This window comes from Calypte anna, chromosome 20 (assembly GCF_003957555.1).
Source record: "Calypte anna isolate BGI_N300 chromosome 20, bCalAnn1_v1.p, whole genome shotgun sequence".
In the NCBI taxonomy this organism is placed as follows: domain Eukaryota; kingdom Metazoa; phylum Chordata; class Aves; order Apodiformes; family Trochilidae; genus Calypte; species Calypte anna.
This window is the reverse complement of record NC_044265.1, coordinates 5450439-5468663: the sequence shown is the minus strand read 5'-3', so window position 1 is coordinate 5468663 and position 18225 is coordinate 5450439. Positions and strand designations below refer to the sequence as shown.

General features: G+C 43.0%; 1 protein-coding gene across 1 annotated transcript; it reads left to right on the top strand.

The window, feature by feature from the left end:
- Window positions 1–3848: 3848 nt before the first annotated feature.
- On the top strand, window positions 3849–17214 carry YWHAB (tyrosine 3-monooxygenase/tryptophan 5-monooxygenase activation protein beta). The gene is made up of 6 exons (XM_030463412.1): window positions 3849–3970; window positions 11686–11986; window positions 12479–12602; window positions 13579–13742; window positions 14755–14850; window positions 15321–17214. Exons 2-6 carry the CDS (start codon window positions 11693–11695, stop codon window positions 15375–15377), a joined length of 735 nt encoding a protein of 244 aa, XP_030319272.1. The 5' UTR covers window positions 3849–3970; window positions 11686–11692; the 3' UTR covers window positions 15378–17214.
- Window positions 17215–18225: the final 1011 nt, after the last annotated feature.

The following is an 18225-nucleotide window of genomic DNA, read 5'->3' as shown; positions in this document are numbered from 1 at the left end:
ATTCCTTCTTGGAGACCAAACTAGACTTTTCCTCATCCCCCCAAAATTCTATTTTGCTCATAAATGTAATTTATTGCTATTGCATAAAGCTTATCTAACTGATAAAGATCTTGGTTTTTCAGAGACAACATACAAATTAAATTGTAGGGAGGACCCACTACCAAGTGTTTAAAGGTGATTTTGCAATTTCATGTAAGCATTTCATGTAAGCATTTCACGTAAGGGTGCACAGAACAGTAACCACTGTCTGTGGTCTGAGATGATCCCTTATTGAGAGGTTCAGCCAGTGAACAGTAGTGAGAAACAGCAAGAAAACAAAAAAAGCTGTGTGTTTGTTGCTGGAGAAGTCAGAGCACCCCTCCCCTAGACACGCACCCCATCCCTTCATGGAGCACGGCATTGACCACACACATTCCAGGGCTTTCCCTACGTGTGTGAAACGCTCTCTGACGAGACGAAGAGTTCAGAGCCTACAGGGTGCCAAGGTGTGGCAGAAGCTGCAGGCCTGATGCTGGGTGAGTCTACACAGCGGGCAAGGGCTGGTAGACCTCGGCCTCCCTGAGCACCATTGCCTTGGGTGTTGAGGTCAGGGACCTTCTCTGGGAAAGGGTCGGAGCTTCTGGATCAGGGGTTGCCTGAGGGGGGGACGGTGGTGCTGGCTGAAGGGACTGAGGGGCTGAGGGGACTGGTGGGATGGAGGAGACTGAGAGGACTGAGGGGCTGTGGTGGCTCAGGGAACGAGGGGCTGAGGGGAGTGAGGGGACTGAAGGGGCTGAGGGGACGGAGGAGACTGACTGGACTGAGGGCCTGTGGGGGCTTGGGATGAGGGGCTGAGGGGAGTGAGGGGTCTGAGGGGAGTGAGGGAGCTGAGGGGGCTGAGGGGCTGCGGGGACTGAGGGGAGTGAGGGAGCAGAAGGGACTGAGGGGATTGGGGGAACTAAGGGGATTGACGGGACTGAGGGGGCAGAGGTGGCTGAGGGGAGTGAGGGATCTGGGGGGACTGAGGGGCTGCGGGGGCTTGGGATGAGGAGACTGAGGGGAGTGAGGGAGCTCAGACGAGTGAGGGGATAGAGGAGACTGAGGGGACGGAGGAGGCTGAGGTGAGTGAGGGGGCTGGGGGGGCTCAGGGGCTGAAGGGACTGAAATATAAATAGAAATATAAATATATATGAAATATAAATATAAAATAAATATAAAATATAATTTTATATACTTATATTTATATTTTATTTTTATTTTATATTTATGCTTATATATAAATATAAAATAAATATAAAATATAATTATTTATATTTTATATTTATATCTATAAAGCGCCTATCACTATATTGATATACATTCTTTGGAACCACTCTGACAGCAGAGGTAAGAACAGGAGTCAGCCTGTTAGTACCTCAACACTTCTGTTTCCAACCAGTTTTAAAAAAATAATAATAAAAAAAGCCACAAGACTTTGCTGATGGAAGTGAGGGGGCTCAGGGGCTGAGGGGACTGAGGGGGCTGAGAGACTGAGGGGAGTGAGGGAGCTGAAGGGACTGAGGGGGTGGAGGAGACTGAGGGGATTGGGGGGACTGAGGGGCTGAAGGGACTGAGGGGGCTGAGAGACTGAGGAGATTGAGGGAGCTGAGGGGGCTCAGGGGCTGAGGGGAGTGAGGGGGCTGAGGGGACTGAGGGGAAGGAGGAGACGGGATTGGGGGGACTGAGGGGGCAGAAGGGACTGAGGGGTGGAGGAGACGGGATTGGGGGGACTGAGGGGCTGGCTGAAGGGACTGAGGGGGCTGAGGGCCTGAGGGACTGAGGAGAGAGGGAGCTGAGGGGACTGAGGGGACGGAGGAGACTGAGGGGACGAGGGGCTGAGGGGAGTGAGGGCGCTGAAGGGACTGAGGAGACGGAGGAGACTGACTGGACTGAGGGCGTGCGGGGGCTCAAGGGATGAGGGGCTGAGGGGAGTGAGGGAGCTGAGAGGGCTGAGGGGCTGCGGGGGCTTAAGGGATTGAGGAGACTGAGGGGAATGAGGGAGCTGAGAGGAGTGAGGGGATGGAGGAGACTGAGGGGGCTGAGGAGAGTGAGGGGGCTGAGGGAAGTGACGGAGCTGAGGGGGCTCAGGGGCTGAAGGGACAGAAATATAAATAGAAAAAAATATAAATATATATATGAAATATAAATATAAAATAAATATAAAATATAATTTTATGTACTTATATTTATATTTTATAGTTATTTTATGTTTATATTTATATTTATGTTTATATATAAATATAAAATAAATATAAAATATAATTTTTATATTTTTATATATTTATATATTTATATCTATAAAGCGCCTATCACCATATTGATAAACAATCTTTGGAACCACTCTGACAGCAGAGGTAAGAACAGGAGTCAGCCTGTTAGTACGTCAGCACTTCTGTTTCCAACCAGTTTAAAAAAAATAATAATGAAAAAAAAGCCACAAGACTTTGCTGATGGAAGTGAGGGGGCTCAGGGGCTGAGGGGACTGAGGGGCTGAATGGACTGAGGGGAGTGAGGGAGCTGAAGGGACTGAGGGGGTGGAGGAGACTGAGGGGACTGGGGGGACTGAGGGGCTGAAGGGACTGAGGGGGCTGAGAGACTGAGGAGATTGAGGGAGCTGAGGGGGCTCGGGCTGAGGGGATGGAGGAGACTGAGGGACTGAGGGGAGTGAGTGGGCTGAGGGGAGTGAGGGGACCGAGGGGAAGGAGGAGACAGGGGACTGGGGGACTGAGAGGCTGGCTGAAGGGACTGAGGGGGCTGAGGGACTGAGGAGAGAGAGAGCTGAGGGGGCTGAGGGGGCAGAGGAGACTGAGGGGCTGAGGGGACTGAGGAGACTGAGGGGGCTGAGGGGATTGAGGGGGCTGAGGGGAGTGAGGGAGCTGAAGGGAAGTGATGGAGCTGAAGGGGATTGAAGGGGCTGAGGGGGTTCAGGGGAGTGCGGGAACTGAAGGGCCTGAAATATAAATATAAAATATATAAAAATATATATGAAATATAAAGATAAAATAAATAGAAAATATAATTTTATATTTATAATTTATAAAACGCCTATCACCATATTGATAAACATTCTTTGGAATCACTCTGACAGCAGAGGTAAGGAGTCAGCCTGTTAGTACCTCAGCACTTCTGTTTCCAACCAATTAAAAAAAAATAAAAAAACCCACAAGACTTTGTTGAGAGGAGTGAGGGGGCTGAGGGGAGTGAGGGAGCTGAGGGGCTGAAGGGACTGAAATATAAATAGAAAAAATATATAAAAATATATATGAAATATAAATATAAAATAAATATAAAATATAATTTTATGTACTTATATTTATATTTTATATTTATGTTATGTTTATATTTATGTTTATATATAAATATAAAAATAAATACAAAACATAATTTTTATATATTTATATATTTATATCTATAAAGCGCCTATCACCATATTGATAAACATTCTTTGGAACCACTCTGACAGCAGAGGTAAGAACAGGAGTCAGCCTGTTAGACCTCAGCACTTCTGTTTCCAACCAATAAAAAAAAATAAAAAAAGCCACAAGACTTTGTTGAGAGGAGTGAGGGGGCTGAGGGGAGTGAGGGAGCTTGAAGGGACTGAGGGGACAGGGGGGACTGAGGGGCTGCGGGGGCTCAGGGATGCGGTGCCGAGGGGACTAAGGGAGTTGAGGGGGCTTAGAGGACTCAGGCAGAGGGCAACAGCGTGCGCGCGGCGGGAGGGGCTCAGCTCCCCCTTCCGTCGCTATAGCAACCACGAGCCGGCTGGCTCCCGGCGGCCCAATGGGGAGGCGGGAGGGGCGGGGGCGCCCCCTGGCGCCGGGAGGGGAGTGGCGGCGAGGCCGGGAAGCGGGTCCACAGCGCCGCAGGGTGTGTGTGCGTGCGCCGAGCGGCCGCCGCGCTCCCACTCGCCTCGACCGCCGGGATCCAGGCCGCGGTGCCGCCGCCCCGACAGGTGAGGGTCCCGGGCACGACCGCCGGATCCGCCCGCTGCCCGGGCTCCCCCCTTTTGTTTTCCCTCATTGCCTGGGTTGGGCCGCTCCGGCCCCGCTGGCGCCCGCGGGGTGTGCGGGGGAGGCCTCCCCGGCCTGCCCCCCCGCCTCCCCTCGGGCCGGGCCTGCTCCTCCCCTCAGGCCGGGCCGGCGCAGCCCCGCGGCGGGGAGAAGCGTCGGAGGCCACGGGGGCCTTCCTCGGGAGCGCTGCGGAACGGTCCTACCGCGGAGGGTGGGCGGCGGGTCCTGCCTGCTCCGAATAACGGTGTGACCCTCCCGCGGCTGCCGCTGCCGAACCCGGGCGGGCGGTGCCGTCTGCCCGCCCCCCCCCCCCCCCCCAGCGCCCGGCCCTGCCCCGCCCCGAGTGAGTCACTGGTCCCGGGGGGCGAGGCCGGCCATGCACACCTGTACCGAGCGGGCCGTGGCGGCCTGGGGCTCCCCTGCCCGGCCGAGGAGGAGGGATAGGGAGCCAGGGTCACAGACCTCATCTTGCCGCAGGCTCCGGCGTTCGCGGCCACATGTCAGGAAAGGGGTTGGGGTGTCCTTGCAGCTTCCCTAGACCAGTAGCTTTGAGCCCATTCAGCGGGAGAGGGGAGGTACCGTTTCTGTGCCGGTTGGTACGAGCCTGCTCACATAGGAAAAGGCCATCGCTGCAATGTCGTGAACGCTTTAGGAGGAAACAAGTCATTTTATTGTTACCTTCAAATTTTGATCATTTGTGTCCGTTTGGGAATAGAGATGCGTTTAGGGAGGACTCCAGATGGAAAGAAGGCTGCCTCAGGTCAGCTTCAGTCTACAAAAAGGCTGGGCAGTAACTCCAATGTAACAACCATAGTTTTATTTGAGGTATGTATGATCAGGTATTAATTGGGATGATAATTTGTCAGTGGCATACGGCCACTGTGTTAGCATACAGGAGCAAAAATGCCTCTAATGCCAAGATCACAATATAAATCAGTTGTTTTCAGCTACATTTCTTTCTGATACGTAAAATAACTTTTTTTGGTGGTAGGAAAACAAATTGCACATCCTGCAGCACCATCAAAGCTAAATTCCTACATAAAAATATCAAAGAGTGTGAGAACATTTGTGAGGTTTTGTAACTTCAGTGGCTCTAGGAACACATTCTCTGCTGCAGGACACCTCAGCCACAAATTTTAATACTTCTTTATGAAAAGAACAGCTTGCTTTTCTTTTAAAATATTAATGACACATAAAATGGTCTAGAAAAGGAAACGAGTGAGACTACTTGGGCCTTTTTCATTCTTTATATTAAAGGATTGTAAAAATATACCCTGTCTAATAATTTGTTTATTAAATTGGTACCAATGAAGTGATAGACTCGTTGCACAGATGGGCCTGGTGCAGTTTTCTCAGCCTCATGATGTCAGTACCGCATGTTCTGATCTCTGCTATTTTCATATTGAGTCTTTTTTTTTAATTTTTTTCTTCCCTAAGCAGGCTTTTGCCAGTATGCAGCTCTTTGTGCTGCATGTGGATAAACTCAGATGAGAAGTTAAGTAAATAGTGATTTGAATAATGAGGTCAAAAGCTAGCAGTCCAATCTGTTTAGTATCCCAATACATCCCAGTAAGACTGGGCGTTATAGTGGGGTGTTTTATATGGCCATGCTTTTTGCCCCACCCTGTAATAGAAATACTCTGGGTTTATTATTAACAAAAGCCATTAACCTGTGATATGAACACATTAGTTTGGCATGAGCTTCATGCCGGGGGGAAGATTTTTTGGGATAACTCACTATTTCCACCTGGACTCGAGCCAAACCCAATTCTGCTAGCTGGAACAAAAAGGTGTTACTGTGTAAGTATGTTGTGCTTTGGAACTGTGCTTGTCTCCACCTGCAGCTGTCCTGTGTGAAGTGCAGTAGGTATGTAGCAGTGCAGTGCTTTCCCAATGACATCAAGAAGAACGAAGACTGCAGTGGCTAAATTTAAGTTCTCCATATAATATCAGTATCCCTAAATGCTACTGGAACTTGTCAAAGAAATGTCATCGTTGTCTGTGGAGACTGAATACCATTGAATGTCACTTAAAAATTACATTGGTCAGTTTTAGGAAGCAACAAGTAATGTTGTCAGAAGATGGCTAGAGCATGTTAAGTTATGACATTATAGAATATTAATTTTATCTGAACATTTGCATGAAGTCCAGAGGATAAGGTTAATTGATAACAAAAGAGGCAAAAGTTACATGCTGCACAAGGTCAGCAGGAATATCACTATGGGAAATCACTATGAAGTAATTTTCCTTTTCCCCTCACTATGTTTGCAGTACCTTTTACTGAATTCATTAATTTACCCAACCTCTTGACAGTTGTGGAAGATCTCACTGTTGAGATCTTACTATTATTGTTCGTTTCTAGTCATTTAACAGTAGCCTTTGAGGGAGCCAAAACAGAGGAACACAACTGATTGAAGTCAAATGTATATACTATGTAAAGCAAGAAAGGTGTCCTGCACTCTGCTAAAAGAGAGCAGATTCCTTTCCTATCAAGGATATCTACTGGGAGTGGTGACTGCTTTACAGTGAATGCCATAAACATCATGCAGATACTTGTGTCAGCATCTTTGTACCTGAATTATGGAGAAGGATTTTCCATTTGTTTTAGAAATAGTATCTCCAAAGCTCTTACTCTGTGTAATTATAGAACTGTCATTTGAAATACCACTTACCTCCTGTGAATGTTTAATGTTGGAACGAATTGCTTGTCCAGAAAACAAATAAGGTATGTTCACATATTGTTGGAAGATTGGACCACAAATTGTGTACCAATCTGCTGCTTTTCTGATAAAATTTAAGTGGAATTACAGTGTTAGGGACTGAGAAGTGTGATTGCATCCCATTTCACCAAATCTGGCTGTATATTCATTTCTGACAGAGAAACATGCAGGTCTGTTAACCTGCATCTCTGGTGGAGTCATTAGGGATCTGTATGTCAAACCAGTAACCACACCATTTTTTTTTCTCACCAATTTTTTATTATTATTATTTTATTTTATTTATTTTACAAAATGGAAGACTTTGTCTGATAGATTCTAATGCTTGCTATAAAGAGAAAAACAGTACACAAAAATCAATGACTTAATTAGCATCAGAAGAACAGGTCATCCAGAGCAACAGACTTCAGGCCAACGTAGGCTTATTAGTATTGTCTCATCAGTTCAATATGTTATATAAGCCAGATTTTTTCAGTGTCAGTTTTCATTTGATTTCTGCAAACTTTTAAACAGTTACTTCTGATCTGCTCTGGCTTTGTTCTAAGCAGCTCATTCAGATTGGAAACAATAAAAGCTATGAAGCAGATGTCGTAACTGCTGAGCAGTGAGATGTAGTTGTCCTTGAGCTCCTGCAGTTTTCTGAAGAACATTATCTGTATGTTTTACTCCTCAGCTGTTACTGAGATGTAACCCTCCAGTTCTGTGTGTCCATCTATCTGCTCTTGGAAGTTCTGTGAGCATACTGCCTTCAGGTGCTGCTCCCAGGATGGTCACACCATGCTCTTCTTACAGCATCTCCCACTGAAAGCAGCAAGACGGTTCCAGACTGATGTGTTTGGCTGGATCTGACCTCTGCCTTTAATGCTTTGTATATGATTCAGAGTCTCACCTATACAGGTGTAAGGCTTTTCCAGGTCAGGAAGTAAGCAGTTGTAAATCCTTGTACCTGTATACATGCTGTTCTGCATTTGTAAGAGAGATTGAAAGAACTTCGGCTGTGTGAAGATTAAAAAAAATAAAATAAAAACAATTACATTTTGAGTGGGGAGTTTAGGGTGATTCAAATTTCTGGCAGCTGGTACTGCTGGCTACAACTGCTGGCTAGTGGTTGGCATTCCTTATTCTAACTAGTGTCCAGCTACTTCATTTTGGAGTGCTGCTAAGTTGTGGTTTGACAGATTCTTAAGAAAAGAGTCTTAAGAATTTGAAATGTATTAATGCATCTGAGAATCTTCTGCTTAGAACAAGAAACTGTCAGGACTCCTCCATGGCTGTGGTCTGCACGTCCCTGCTCCTTGTTCCATCTTTCCTCTTTCCCCCTTGCCTACATGGCATGGCTTCATTAGTGCTAGAATAGATCATTCCTGTTGGCCTCCTGTTTGTCACCTCTGTGTGTTTCGCTCCTAGCTGCAGGTAATTGTTAGATGGCTTCTGTTTGTGGCCTAGGAGTATTTTTAGCTGTAGGCTTTGCTTGTTTAAGACTGTGGCACACAGATCCATTGTTAGAGTGTGGCTTTCATCTCCTTTATGGGAGGCAGCAGTTAAAACTGATAGTTGCTTCTTTGCCTTTTCAAACATCACTCCTTTCCTTGTATCTTTTTTCCCTCTGGCAAACACTTCCCTCTTTTGGAGCTCAAGCCAGCATAGCTCTGCAAAGCTCTCTCCAGGCTTCTAACAAGGTAAGCAATGGAGAACCAAGTAAGGATTTTAAGTGTTCCTTTATGCAGCACCCGATGAACAAAGCAATGGTAGGCTTTCTGGTGATTGCAGAGATTTTGTTGTGGGCGATGATTTTTCTTAATGCATTTACGTTCTGTTAAATCCATGTCATTGAATAGTACCTTGTGTTTCACAGCAAAGCTACTAACAGTACAAAGAGTAAAATGAATTAACTAAGCAGCTCAGTCCCCTGTATAGAGAGTTTTTATGTCAAAACTAAGCCAGCAAAGTTCTGAGGAACTCTTTCTTCAGTAACAAGCTTGATTTACATTTAAGATGTGCACAAATTAGTTACATTACTGAAGAAAGATGCTTGAGGAGAAACAACATTCTAATGCTTTGTGCTGGTATTTTGCCTGTATAGCATGTGTGCTATACATGTCTCTTATCCACTAGGTCTTTATGCCCTTGCTGTTCCCTCTGTGATTTTCTTCATGTGTCCTTATATGAACTCATTGACTTGCATCTAAAGATAAATATGTCAGTGAGCTTGATAAAACAAACTCTGCACCATTTCTAAACAAAACTCTATCTTGTTTGTAAATGGAATTCTGCATGGATGACTTATCTACAAATTAGACTACTATTGGCAAAGTGCAGTTCAAAGATAAAAGTGACCTTTCAACGGCAAGATGTAAACTCTGTTGGAGCTACTTGCCTCTGGACTTCAACAAGCAGACTTTTTCTACATAATACATTCCATCAGAAGGAGAAGAGATAAGATGGTTGCAATAGGAATTATTCTAGAAGCTGTGCAGACTGTGAGGGTACTAGAATGGCTCTAAAACTGTTTTTTTTTTAATGTCCTGTTATTTAAAGTTGGCCCTTGTAACTTAAAAAGCATTCCTCAGGTGTACTTTGTTCACGTTCAGATTTTAGTGGGTGGGCAGAGAAACGCCACGCACAAATGACTTCTGCATTAAGCACTTGGTCTAAACTGAGTGCTGAGTGAAGGGAATGGTTTACAAAGCCTGATAGACTCAGCAGTGAAAAGTGGGGTGGGTTCTCTCAGTGGTAAATGGTCTGATGATTTCCTTACACTTGTTGTGCTTTGGTACCATGGGATGCTTCAGTGTTGGGAGAGAAAATGCACATCACAAATTCCACTTATCCCTTTCCATCCTCAGGAGCCATCCTTATAATAAGCCTGCAGAAGGCAATGACAGTGCAGCACATCCCCATGGTAAAAGCCTCTTGGGAAAGACAGCCAAATTAATCATGCCTTACAAGAAACTGTCACACTGCTGCCCACAGTCTCTTGTTGAGGGCTTTAATCCAAAGGCTGTGTATTACCTTTTAAAAGGAGCCAGAATCTACTAGTTTGAACACAAGAGTTTGAAATGGAACTGAACTGCAACCCAGCTTTACTATCAAGTCTGCAAGAGGTCTCTATCCAGGAGGCTGGTTTTAGCATTACGTAGCCTACAAGGATGGGTGCGTTAGGCTAGATCTGCAAAAGATGAAATGCAGGCAGGACTGTGACTTGCAAATGTATAGCAGGTAGGACATTTGGTTGCTGGGTTTACTTCAGGAGCTTTGATGTGAGGTAACGATGTTTCACTTGATATCTTGGGTAATTTTTAATTTTATTTTTTGAAAAGTATAGTATCTTCAGTTGGAAGGGATATTCCAAAATAATTCTGTAGTTAGGATTCTGTCCTTGGCAGTAGGAAGCTCTGAGACTGCTCATATACATGATGGGAATTTGGGTCTGCATCTCATTGTCCTGGTTGAGGAGTTCATGTAGGGATTTCCCTGTATAATGGTGTGCTAGGTGGTACTTGGTTTAAAGCAACTGCTCAAAAACACTGAGCAGTGTGTGTGAGACATTATCCAGAGCCTTTCAAAGGAGAGAGAGTCAGGGAAAGTTCTACAGCAATCACTTTCAGTTTTTGCTTCTTTCTAACGGGGCTGTAAAAGGTTGTCTGATGAGCAGAAACCTGTGAAAAACAATTGAAATCTTACTGTTCTTGTTTGCTTTTTGTTGTTCTTCTGGAACTACTTCAGGCTGTTAGGACTTAGCCTGAAAACCTCTCATCTGGACAGTGAGGGACCTGATTATACTTTAGGGAGCAGGAGAGGAACATGATTGCTCTGTACTGACAGGAGCAGTAGTTTTGTGTCTGTCTGAAAGTGAGCCTATGCACCTGCAGAAATTTTACAGGTAAATTTGGGACATATGGGAGTTTGAGGTTCACTTACTTTGTCAAAGGCAAAGAAACTTGTTTAATTTCTCCTATGAGACTGTCTCTAGGTAGCTGAGTACAAGGTTGGTAGCTCAACAGCCAAGCTAACTACATGTTAGTTTTATCTTGTAGATAAAACCCTATAGAAGTGAGCAATACTCAAGCTACCTCACTGATGTTCCTTACTTCATTTTTCATTACTTAAGCTCTTCAGGGGCCTTGTGGTCATGTGATGTGATTTTCTTGCCTTCAGTTGTTAAGCTGCATTAGCAAAAAGGGTAAACAAGTTGTTTCCATATAGGCAGTTTTGCAGTGAGCCATCATGAGGGCCATGTCCCATTCAGTTTCTGTGAACATCAGTGTAAGCTGAAACGTCTTGAAAATCTGAGACTGCAGCCACTCTAGCTGTGTCCATTGTAAGTACATTGATGTATATATATTTAAAAAAAAAAAAAAATTTTGACAGAACAGTATAAATGTACTTGCCAAAGTTGTCAATAACTACAGCTTGATGGACTGGGTACAGTTTGTTTAATCCCACAGAAACATCTCCTGCAGTGGTCAAAATATCTTCATTGTCAGGAGGAGCTGTCCAGTGCTTCAATGCTCCTGAGTAATTGTTGTTTTCTGATGGTAGGGGGGAAACAAACCAAAAATGCCTAAATAAACAACCAAAAACTGTGGGCTTAGGGTTAGAAGATGCAGTGTCTTCTAGGCTGGGTTATGGGGAGGGGAGAGACTTACCTAAGGAGCATATTGTGATAGGCTTAATGCCAATATGAATTTTGCTGCATTTTTAAAGAATAATCCTTACATATCTTCAGGACTGTGATTATTCATATACAACGGAAATTACACATATTTGGCAAAAAAAGTCAATTTTTAAAAAATAAACCCTTCATGTTTCTTTATTAAAGTTGTTAAATTTCCCACTTACTGGTGACTGTGTGTTCTGCTTCACCCTTCAGAAGTAACTTGCACAGTGCAGACAGTCAAGAGACATTTTTCTCTGTTTTTATTCCTTACTAATTACAGGACAGCCATGGATAAAAGTGAGTTGGTACAGAAAGCCAAACTGGCTGAACAGGCTGAGCGTTACGATGACATGGCTGCTGCTATGAAGGCAGTCACTGAGCAAGGACATGAACTGTCCAATGAAGAAAGGAACCTCCTCTCAGTTGCCTACAAGAACGTGGTGGGTGCCCGTCGCTCATCCTGGCGTGTCATTTCCAGCATTGAACAGAAAACAGAGAGGAATGAGAAGAAACAGCAGATGGGAAGAGAGTATCGTGAGAAGATCGAGGCTGAATTGCAAGATATCTGCAATGATGTTCTGGTAATTATCCAGCAGCAAAAATAACAGAAGGTAGTGCTGCAGCATTCTTCAGAGAGGCTTAAGGAATTTTAGTAGGGCTGGAGACACTTCAGCACCTCAGTAGGGGAGTAATTCCACATAGCTGCATGCTTGAGTCCAATTCTTAAGTCATCTAGTTGGTTTCTTTGGGAATTTGTTATGAAATAGCTTTTTTTTAATAGAAAAAAGCAAACCAGGCCATGTTGAAAATCCATAGCTGCTGGCTAGGGGTCACCAGGAAACAGTTGGCTTCACTTGTGCTAATGTGATCTCCTGCTGTTCATGAGCCTGGTTGTGGACCTAAGTTTATATCAGCGTATTTCAAGGAAAATCTTTGCAGTCCTAAAGCTGATAGTCAGTAGGTTCTGCTTGAGTGAACTGGGGACAGCCTCAGCACAGCAAATTTTAGTGCTTTGCTTCAGGTGTTATTTTGATGACTCAGAGGGAAAAAAAATGTAATGTTTCTTTTCTCAGGAACTCCTGGATAAGTACCTTATTGTCAATGCCACGCAGCCAGAAAGCAAGGTCTTCTATTTGAAAATGAAAGGTGATTACTACAGATACCTCTCAGAGGTGGCATCTGGGGACAATAAGCAAAGTAAGTAGAGATTAAATCTCTCATGCTGCTGGGGACTGAGCAGAATAAAGCATAAAAAAATGCCTGTGTTCTTTTCCTCTAACAGGAAGATTTATTTTTGCTTCTGCTCTGTAATATTGAAGAGAGGTGCAAGTCACTTTTAGAGAAAGATTTCACTGAAATTATTAGAAGTGATTGACAAATGTTCATCACACCAGTCAAATTCTGATTGCAGCCCTTGACCTCTGACTGGTATTTGGCAGCGTAAAATATTTCCCTGGAGAATGTATTTTTTTCTTGTGGAAAATGCTTTGTTCCTATCATCTCCTGTTTAAAATAATAACTTGGCTCACAAGTCTTCACTGGTATCAAGCTTTCTGGGTGCAATCTAGGATACTGGGTTACCAGGTCTTAAGCCAGTTAATCCTGACTGTTAAGGCAATGATGCACAGTACCTGAATTCCTGATGTGTGTCTGATTTAGTCCATATCTTGCACACTTAGTTTCAGTCCATTCTGGAGCTGTTGTCTTTCCTCTGAAACCCTGAACTGAAATACAAAGTTCATGACCTACATGCCAAATGTTTCCTTCAGTTTGAATAGGTAGTGTAAATAATTCTTCTTCCCCATATGGTTTTCTCTGGATTTATTATTGAGTACTACTCCTTCTTTGGCAAAATTGGAAGCAAATGCTTAAATCACAATACTTTTTTTGACTTAGGTAGAGCTTAAATGCATACAAACTGGAATTTATTTTGAATAAACTTCATTTTCAGACTCTTTAAAATGTTGAATTTAATTTCCAGAGCTCAGAGCTTTATCTGAACAAATATTTCTGCCTTAATAGTTTCATCTAAAAACTCTGGAATACGTGTTTGTGCATATGTAATTGTATAAATTTCTGATGGCACAATAGTCTAGACCAAGGGTATAATAACTTCCCCCATGAGGTATGGTGATGTACTGTGCATTAATATGACTGTAATTACTTCTTGCAGCAACGGTAGCAAACTCTCAGCAAGCTTACCAGGAGGCATTTGAAATTAGCAAGAAAGAGATGCAGCCAACACACCCCATTCGACTTGGTTTGGCTCTAAATTTCTCTGTTTTCTACTATGAGATACTAAATTCTCCTGAAAAAGCCTGTAATCTGGCAAAGACGGTAAGCAGACTCTTCATATTACCAGTTTTTGTGGAGGCTAAGGAGATAGTTACATGGTTGCAATAGCTCTTTTTAGATTACTGATTTATAGTATAAAATTCCTTTAAAACACTGTTATCTTTGAACTATTGTCATCATAGCATATTGTCAGATAAGAAAGTAATTTTTGTCTTAGCCTTCTCCTTAAAATATGGTTAGAGCCTTCTAAATGGAGCTTCTGGCATCTGAGAATTACCTGGTGGTAACATGAGTAATATGGCATTAGGTGAATGGCATTTGTGTTCTTATTATGTGCTTTAATAATGCTTTGTAACAAGTCATGTTTTGCTGTGTAAAACTGCTATTCCTATTGGCTTTTTTTCAGTTAATGTGCTTACATTTGTTTGAAACCTGAATAAAGAAATAGCACTTACTCATGGCTCTCAGCTCTGAGACTTTCAGCATAAGCTTTCATGTGCAACAGATCTATTGGAAGTCTGGCCTTAGTAATATTGAGTGAAACATCCCAGATTTCCTATGCTGTTTTGAAAAGAAACCCAAAACCTTCCACCCCCTTGTCAAAAAAACCCCCTTATCTTCCATCCATTGTCTTCTCTGCAATACATACATTAGTGTAGTGTCACCTTGTGTCTTTTACTGTGTATTTAGACCAGTGAGGACATCCTCTTTAATGCAAGTATTGCTTTCTAGTGTTGTTACACCTGGCCTCAAATTGTGTGAATCATTCTTCAGTATGACAGCGTGTGTTTGCCTCTTCAGGACTTGGTATTGGCATGGTACTAAAGTTGTTCTGGGCTTTTATCTGGACACCCTTGAAAACTTCTGTTTTCCCACTTGTCTAAAGACTTGGTGCTCACTTTGGTCTACATTTCTTCACTTGGTGGAAAAGAAAATCACTGGAAGCTTTTGTCACAGAATTGGAGTAGTGATGCAGCTAATTTGTAAGCTCTTTGTAAGCAGAAGTGAATTTGGGGAGAAGGAGTTGTGAAAATGTTGTCTTGAATGTTTTCAGGCATTTGATGAAGCGATAGCAGAGTTGGACACGCTGAATGAAGAGTCTTACAAAGACAGCACTCTCATCATGCAGCTGCTTAGGGACAACCTCACTGTAAGTATCAGGGGGCAAACTGCTGCTCTGGGTGCTGCCACTTCTGGCTGCTGAGTGGGCCTCAACATCTGAAGACATAAGTAGTTCTGTGCCATTTAAAGCCTTCTCTGAGGCATTAACTGCATGTCTTTACTGCCCTGCTTTTTGTAACCAGACCAGTTAGATTTGCTTGTTTAAAGCAGAAATCACTTATTAATTGTTGGTACAAAGTAAGCTGTTTTTGTAACAGAAAGGCCAGTTTATGTGTTGTCAACATCCAGCTTGTCTTTGTGTTGAGCTTGCAAACTTTTGATGGCTTTTAACTTGTAATCCTCTGCCTGTTTTCTTGCTCATTAATCTTTACTGTTTCGTTCTGTGTTTCTCTTAGCTGAGAATATTGTGTGGTACTTCTAACTGTGCTGTGCCTTTCCTGAACAATTTTCTTTTACTGGATGCTTTCAGTATAAACATGTGTTTGCATTTTCTTACAGCTATGGACGTCGGAAAACCAGGGAGATGAAGGGGATGCTGGGGAGGGAGAGAACTAATGGCTGTCACGCTTCACTCTGTGTTCAATGTCACCCTGTATCCTACACATATATCCCTTTGTGCGACAAGCAAAAAGAATAGTACATTGACTTTCACAACCTCAACGTAGCAAAAACTGTCTGTGGGGTGAAAAAAAAAAACAGTTGGTTGATGTTTTGTGTCCTTAAAGCGGAGGTCGGTTACTCTAATGGCATTCCGAACTTTCCTATTCTGAACATTTACAGTTACGATTACCGTGTTTATATTTTTAACTGAACACTGTGATTATGGGTTTTGTGATTGCAATTGACTTTACAAAACTCTTATTGGTAGAAAAGTAGACATCAGTTGTGTAACTCTGGCAAGCTTAATTTGGCACCAAAATAGTCGAAGTACAATTCTGTTGTAAAGTTGTACAGAAAGTTATAGAGATTCTATTGTGACACTGGGGCATGGAAGGAAAACAATCTGATGTATGGCATTCCAGTTTGTAACACTGCTATGAGTTAGTTTAACAGGCACACTCTGTAGACATTTGTAACCAAGTCTGAGGCACCGCTTTCAGTCAAAAGCTCACTTTGTCAGTCCTGTCTTTCTGGGCATGGGGTTTGTTTTGGGGAGGAGGCTAATGGGGGAGTTAGCAGCTTGAATTCCAAACTCTTTACACTGGCAGATAACTGGGATTTGACTTCTAAAAGTGCTTTCATGCTCATAGGACATGCATGACTAAGCCCCTTCCCACAGCAATAACATACCTAACTATACCTTAGATGTTAGTAGTGAGAATTCTTTGTTCACTACCATGGACTTGCAATAGGAGAAGATTCAATTTTTTGAATGGCCTTATTAGTTTGGATGATACCATGAAGTGATCTGCCACTTTTGCATTACTTTACTCTTGGGTGAATCAAAATCTCCATGGTATTCCCATTTTGGATTTATCCTGAAAGCTTCTTAAGTAATCCACTGAGCCATCTTTAAGTACAGTTTATAGAAATTTTTCTCCCTTTGGACTCTGTTCATCCCTGACCCTCTCAACTGTTTAAACTCCATTAAAGCAGTTCTGGACTCCCACATACACATCATCCTTTCTTTAATTTTGTGTGATGTCAGGATGGTGGGTGAAACCTGAGTCTGCTCAAGGACAGGTTTCTTTCTTGGATGTTTGACAGCTGCCAGTACTGTTGCAGTCTTCAGCTCTCATCTGCCATTTTTTTGATAGCACCAGGAACTGGCTCAAATATTCAGGATTCCCCATTTATTGTACTGGAATGCAGACCAACTCATTTGTAATGCTTGTAACTTGTAATATTTGAGCTCCAAACGTCCTCACCTAGTTATGTTTCAGACATGTCCCATTTAAAAAAAATTACTAAGAGTTGCGTGAATAATACAGTGGAAAAGATTAGGAGTAGTCACCTGTCAGTCCCGCGGAATCATCCCCCTACCTTCACATTCCACTTAGGTATAGGATCCATCTGTTTGTCCATCTGTCTGCTGAAGAGAATTTCATGCACTGATTTTAAAACTCCCCTCTACTAGCTGAACAAATTGTGCAGTTAATACTTGGCGCTTGATAAATGCAGTAGTGAATGTGGAACCGAGCCTGTCTGTATATCTGGTAGCTCTTTTCGCTTTGTTTTTACTGACCAGTATTCTGCCTAAAGTTTGCTTCTGTGACGGTTATATTGCCTAGCACACACGTGGTTGTGAGAATAGTATAGCAAAAAGAAAAACCTGGTTATTGATGTACTAGATTTGTGTATGTCTTTTAAACAGTTCTAGTTTCACCTTACACAAAATAATCAGGAAAGTGTAAAAGAATTCAAAAGTGAATAATAAAAAAAAATTTTATCAGTTGTTTGTGTCTGTTATCTTTGCTGTGCTAGTGGCAAGAAAAACTTGTGGTAGTAAAATCACCACTTCTATTAAATGCTCGGATCTTGGATTGTGTGAGAAGATTGATGGTTTCCTAGTAATTACTCATTCCTTTGTAGAGACATTCACACACACCCTCCCAGTTTTATAGTAGAGAACACTGGTTCTCTTCATTTTTGTTGAGGTCATACTTTAAATATATTGTCATTGCAGAACTTGAAGAAATGCAACTATAAATATTTAACTCCCCATGAATCATTGTATCATGGAACACACCTTACATGAGAAAAGTCTGTTGGTTACATTTAAAGCTTTTTTCCTTAGGGAATCTTTTAAATGCCCACTGTGAGCACAGGGTTAGCTCTAACTCCACTCTTCTCAGCTGTTGCTGTTACAGAGCCCTACTGGGAGTGCAAATGCCCATTTTCAGTGCAGGTGGAGATCTCTTCTGCAAACATTATTTGAAGGGATGGAGAGGGGTTGGTCAGGGCTGAAGTAAATGCCCTTCCTGCTCTCAGAGCCTCTCTCCCTTCTGCCATGAGATGATACAGAACTGTGCTCTGTGGATAATGTCACTCAGCTTCTGAGTGAGCTGCAAAGGTGCTTGGCCAAAATCTAACACACTGCTGATCGTCACTGGTTTGTCTTGTGCCATGGGTTTACATGGTGATCCCTCTGTATTTGCACTTACTGCTACTTCGTCATTTCTTCAGCCTTTAGAGTCATAGCTGTGCACTCCTGAATGGTTTTATAGTGGGTGCCAACTCTCAGCCTGACTCATGCTGAGGACATTGTCAACTCCAAGAGGAAAACTCAAGTCCTGCTAAATGTTCCTGTTCATAGGGCACTTGTCCCAACTCAGTACTTTCAGATAAAAACTCCCATCCTTACTGTTTTCTTCTGGGGAAAGTTAGGAGTCTAGAAGAGTCATCTGCAGCAGTCAGAGTTTCAGGGACTTCTATGAGTTTTGAGGTAATTCTGTCTTCTTGG

What these genes read in the sequence shown, in the direction of transcription:
- YWHAB (XM_030463412.1), top strand. Translation starts at nt 11,693, where the DNA reads ATGGATAAAAGTGAGTTGGTACAGAAAGCCAAACTGGCTGAACAGGCT. An exon ending in ATATCTGCAATGATGTTCTG is followed by an intron (nt 11,987 to 12,478) that starts GTAATTATCCAG and finishes TTCTTTTCTCAG; the next exon opens with GAACTCCTGGATAAGTACCT. An exon ending in ATCTGGGGACAATAAGCAAA is followed by an intron (nt 12,603 to 13,578) that starts GTAAGTAGAGAT and finishes TACTTCTTGCAG; the next exon opens with CAACGGTAGCAAACTCTCAG.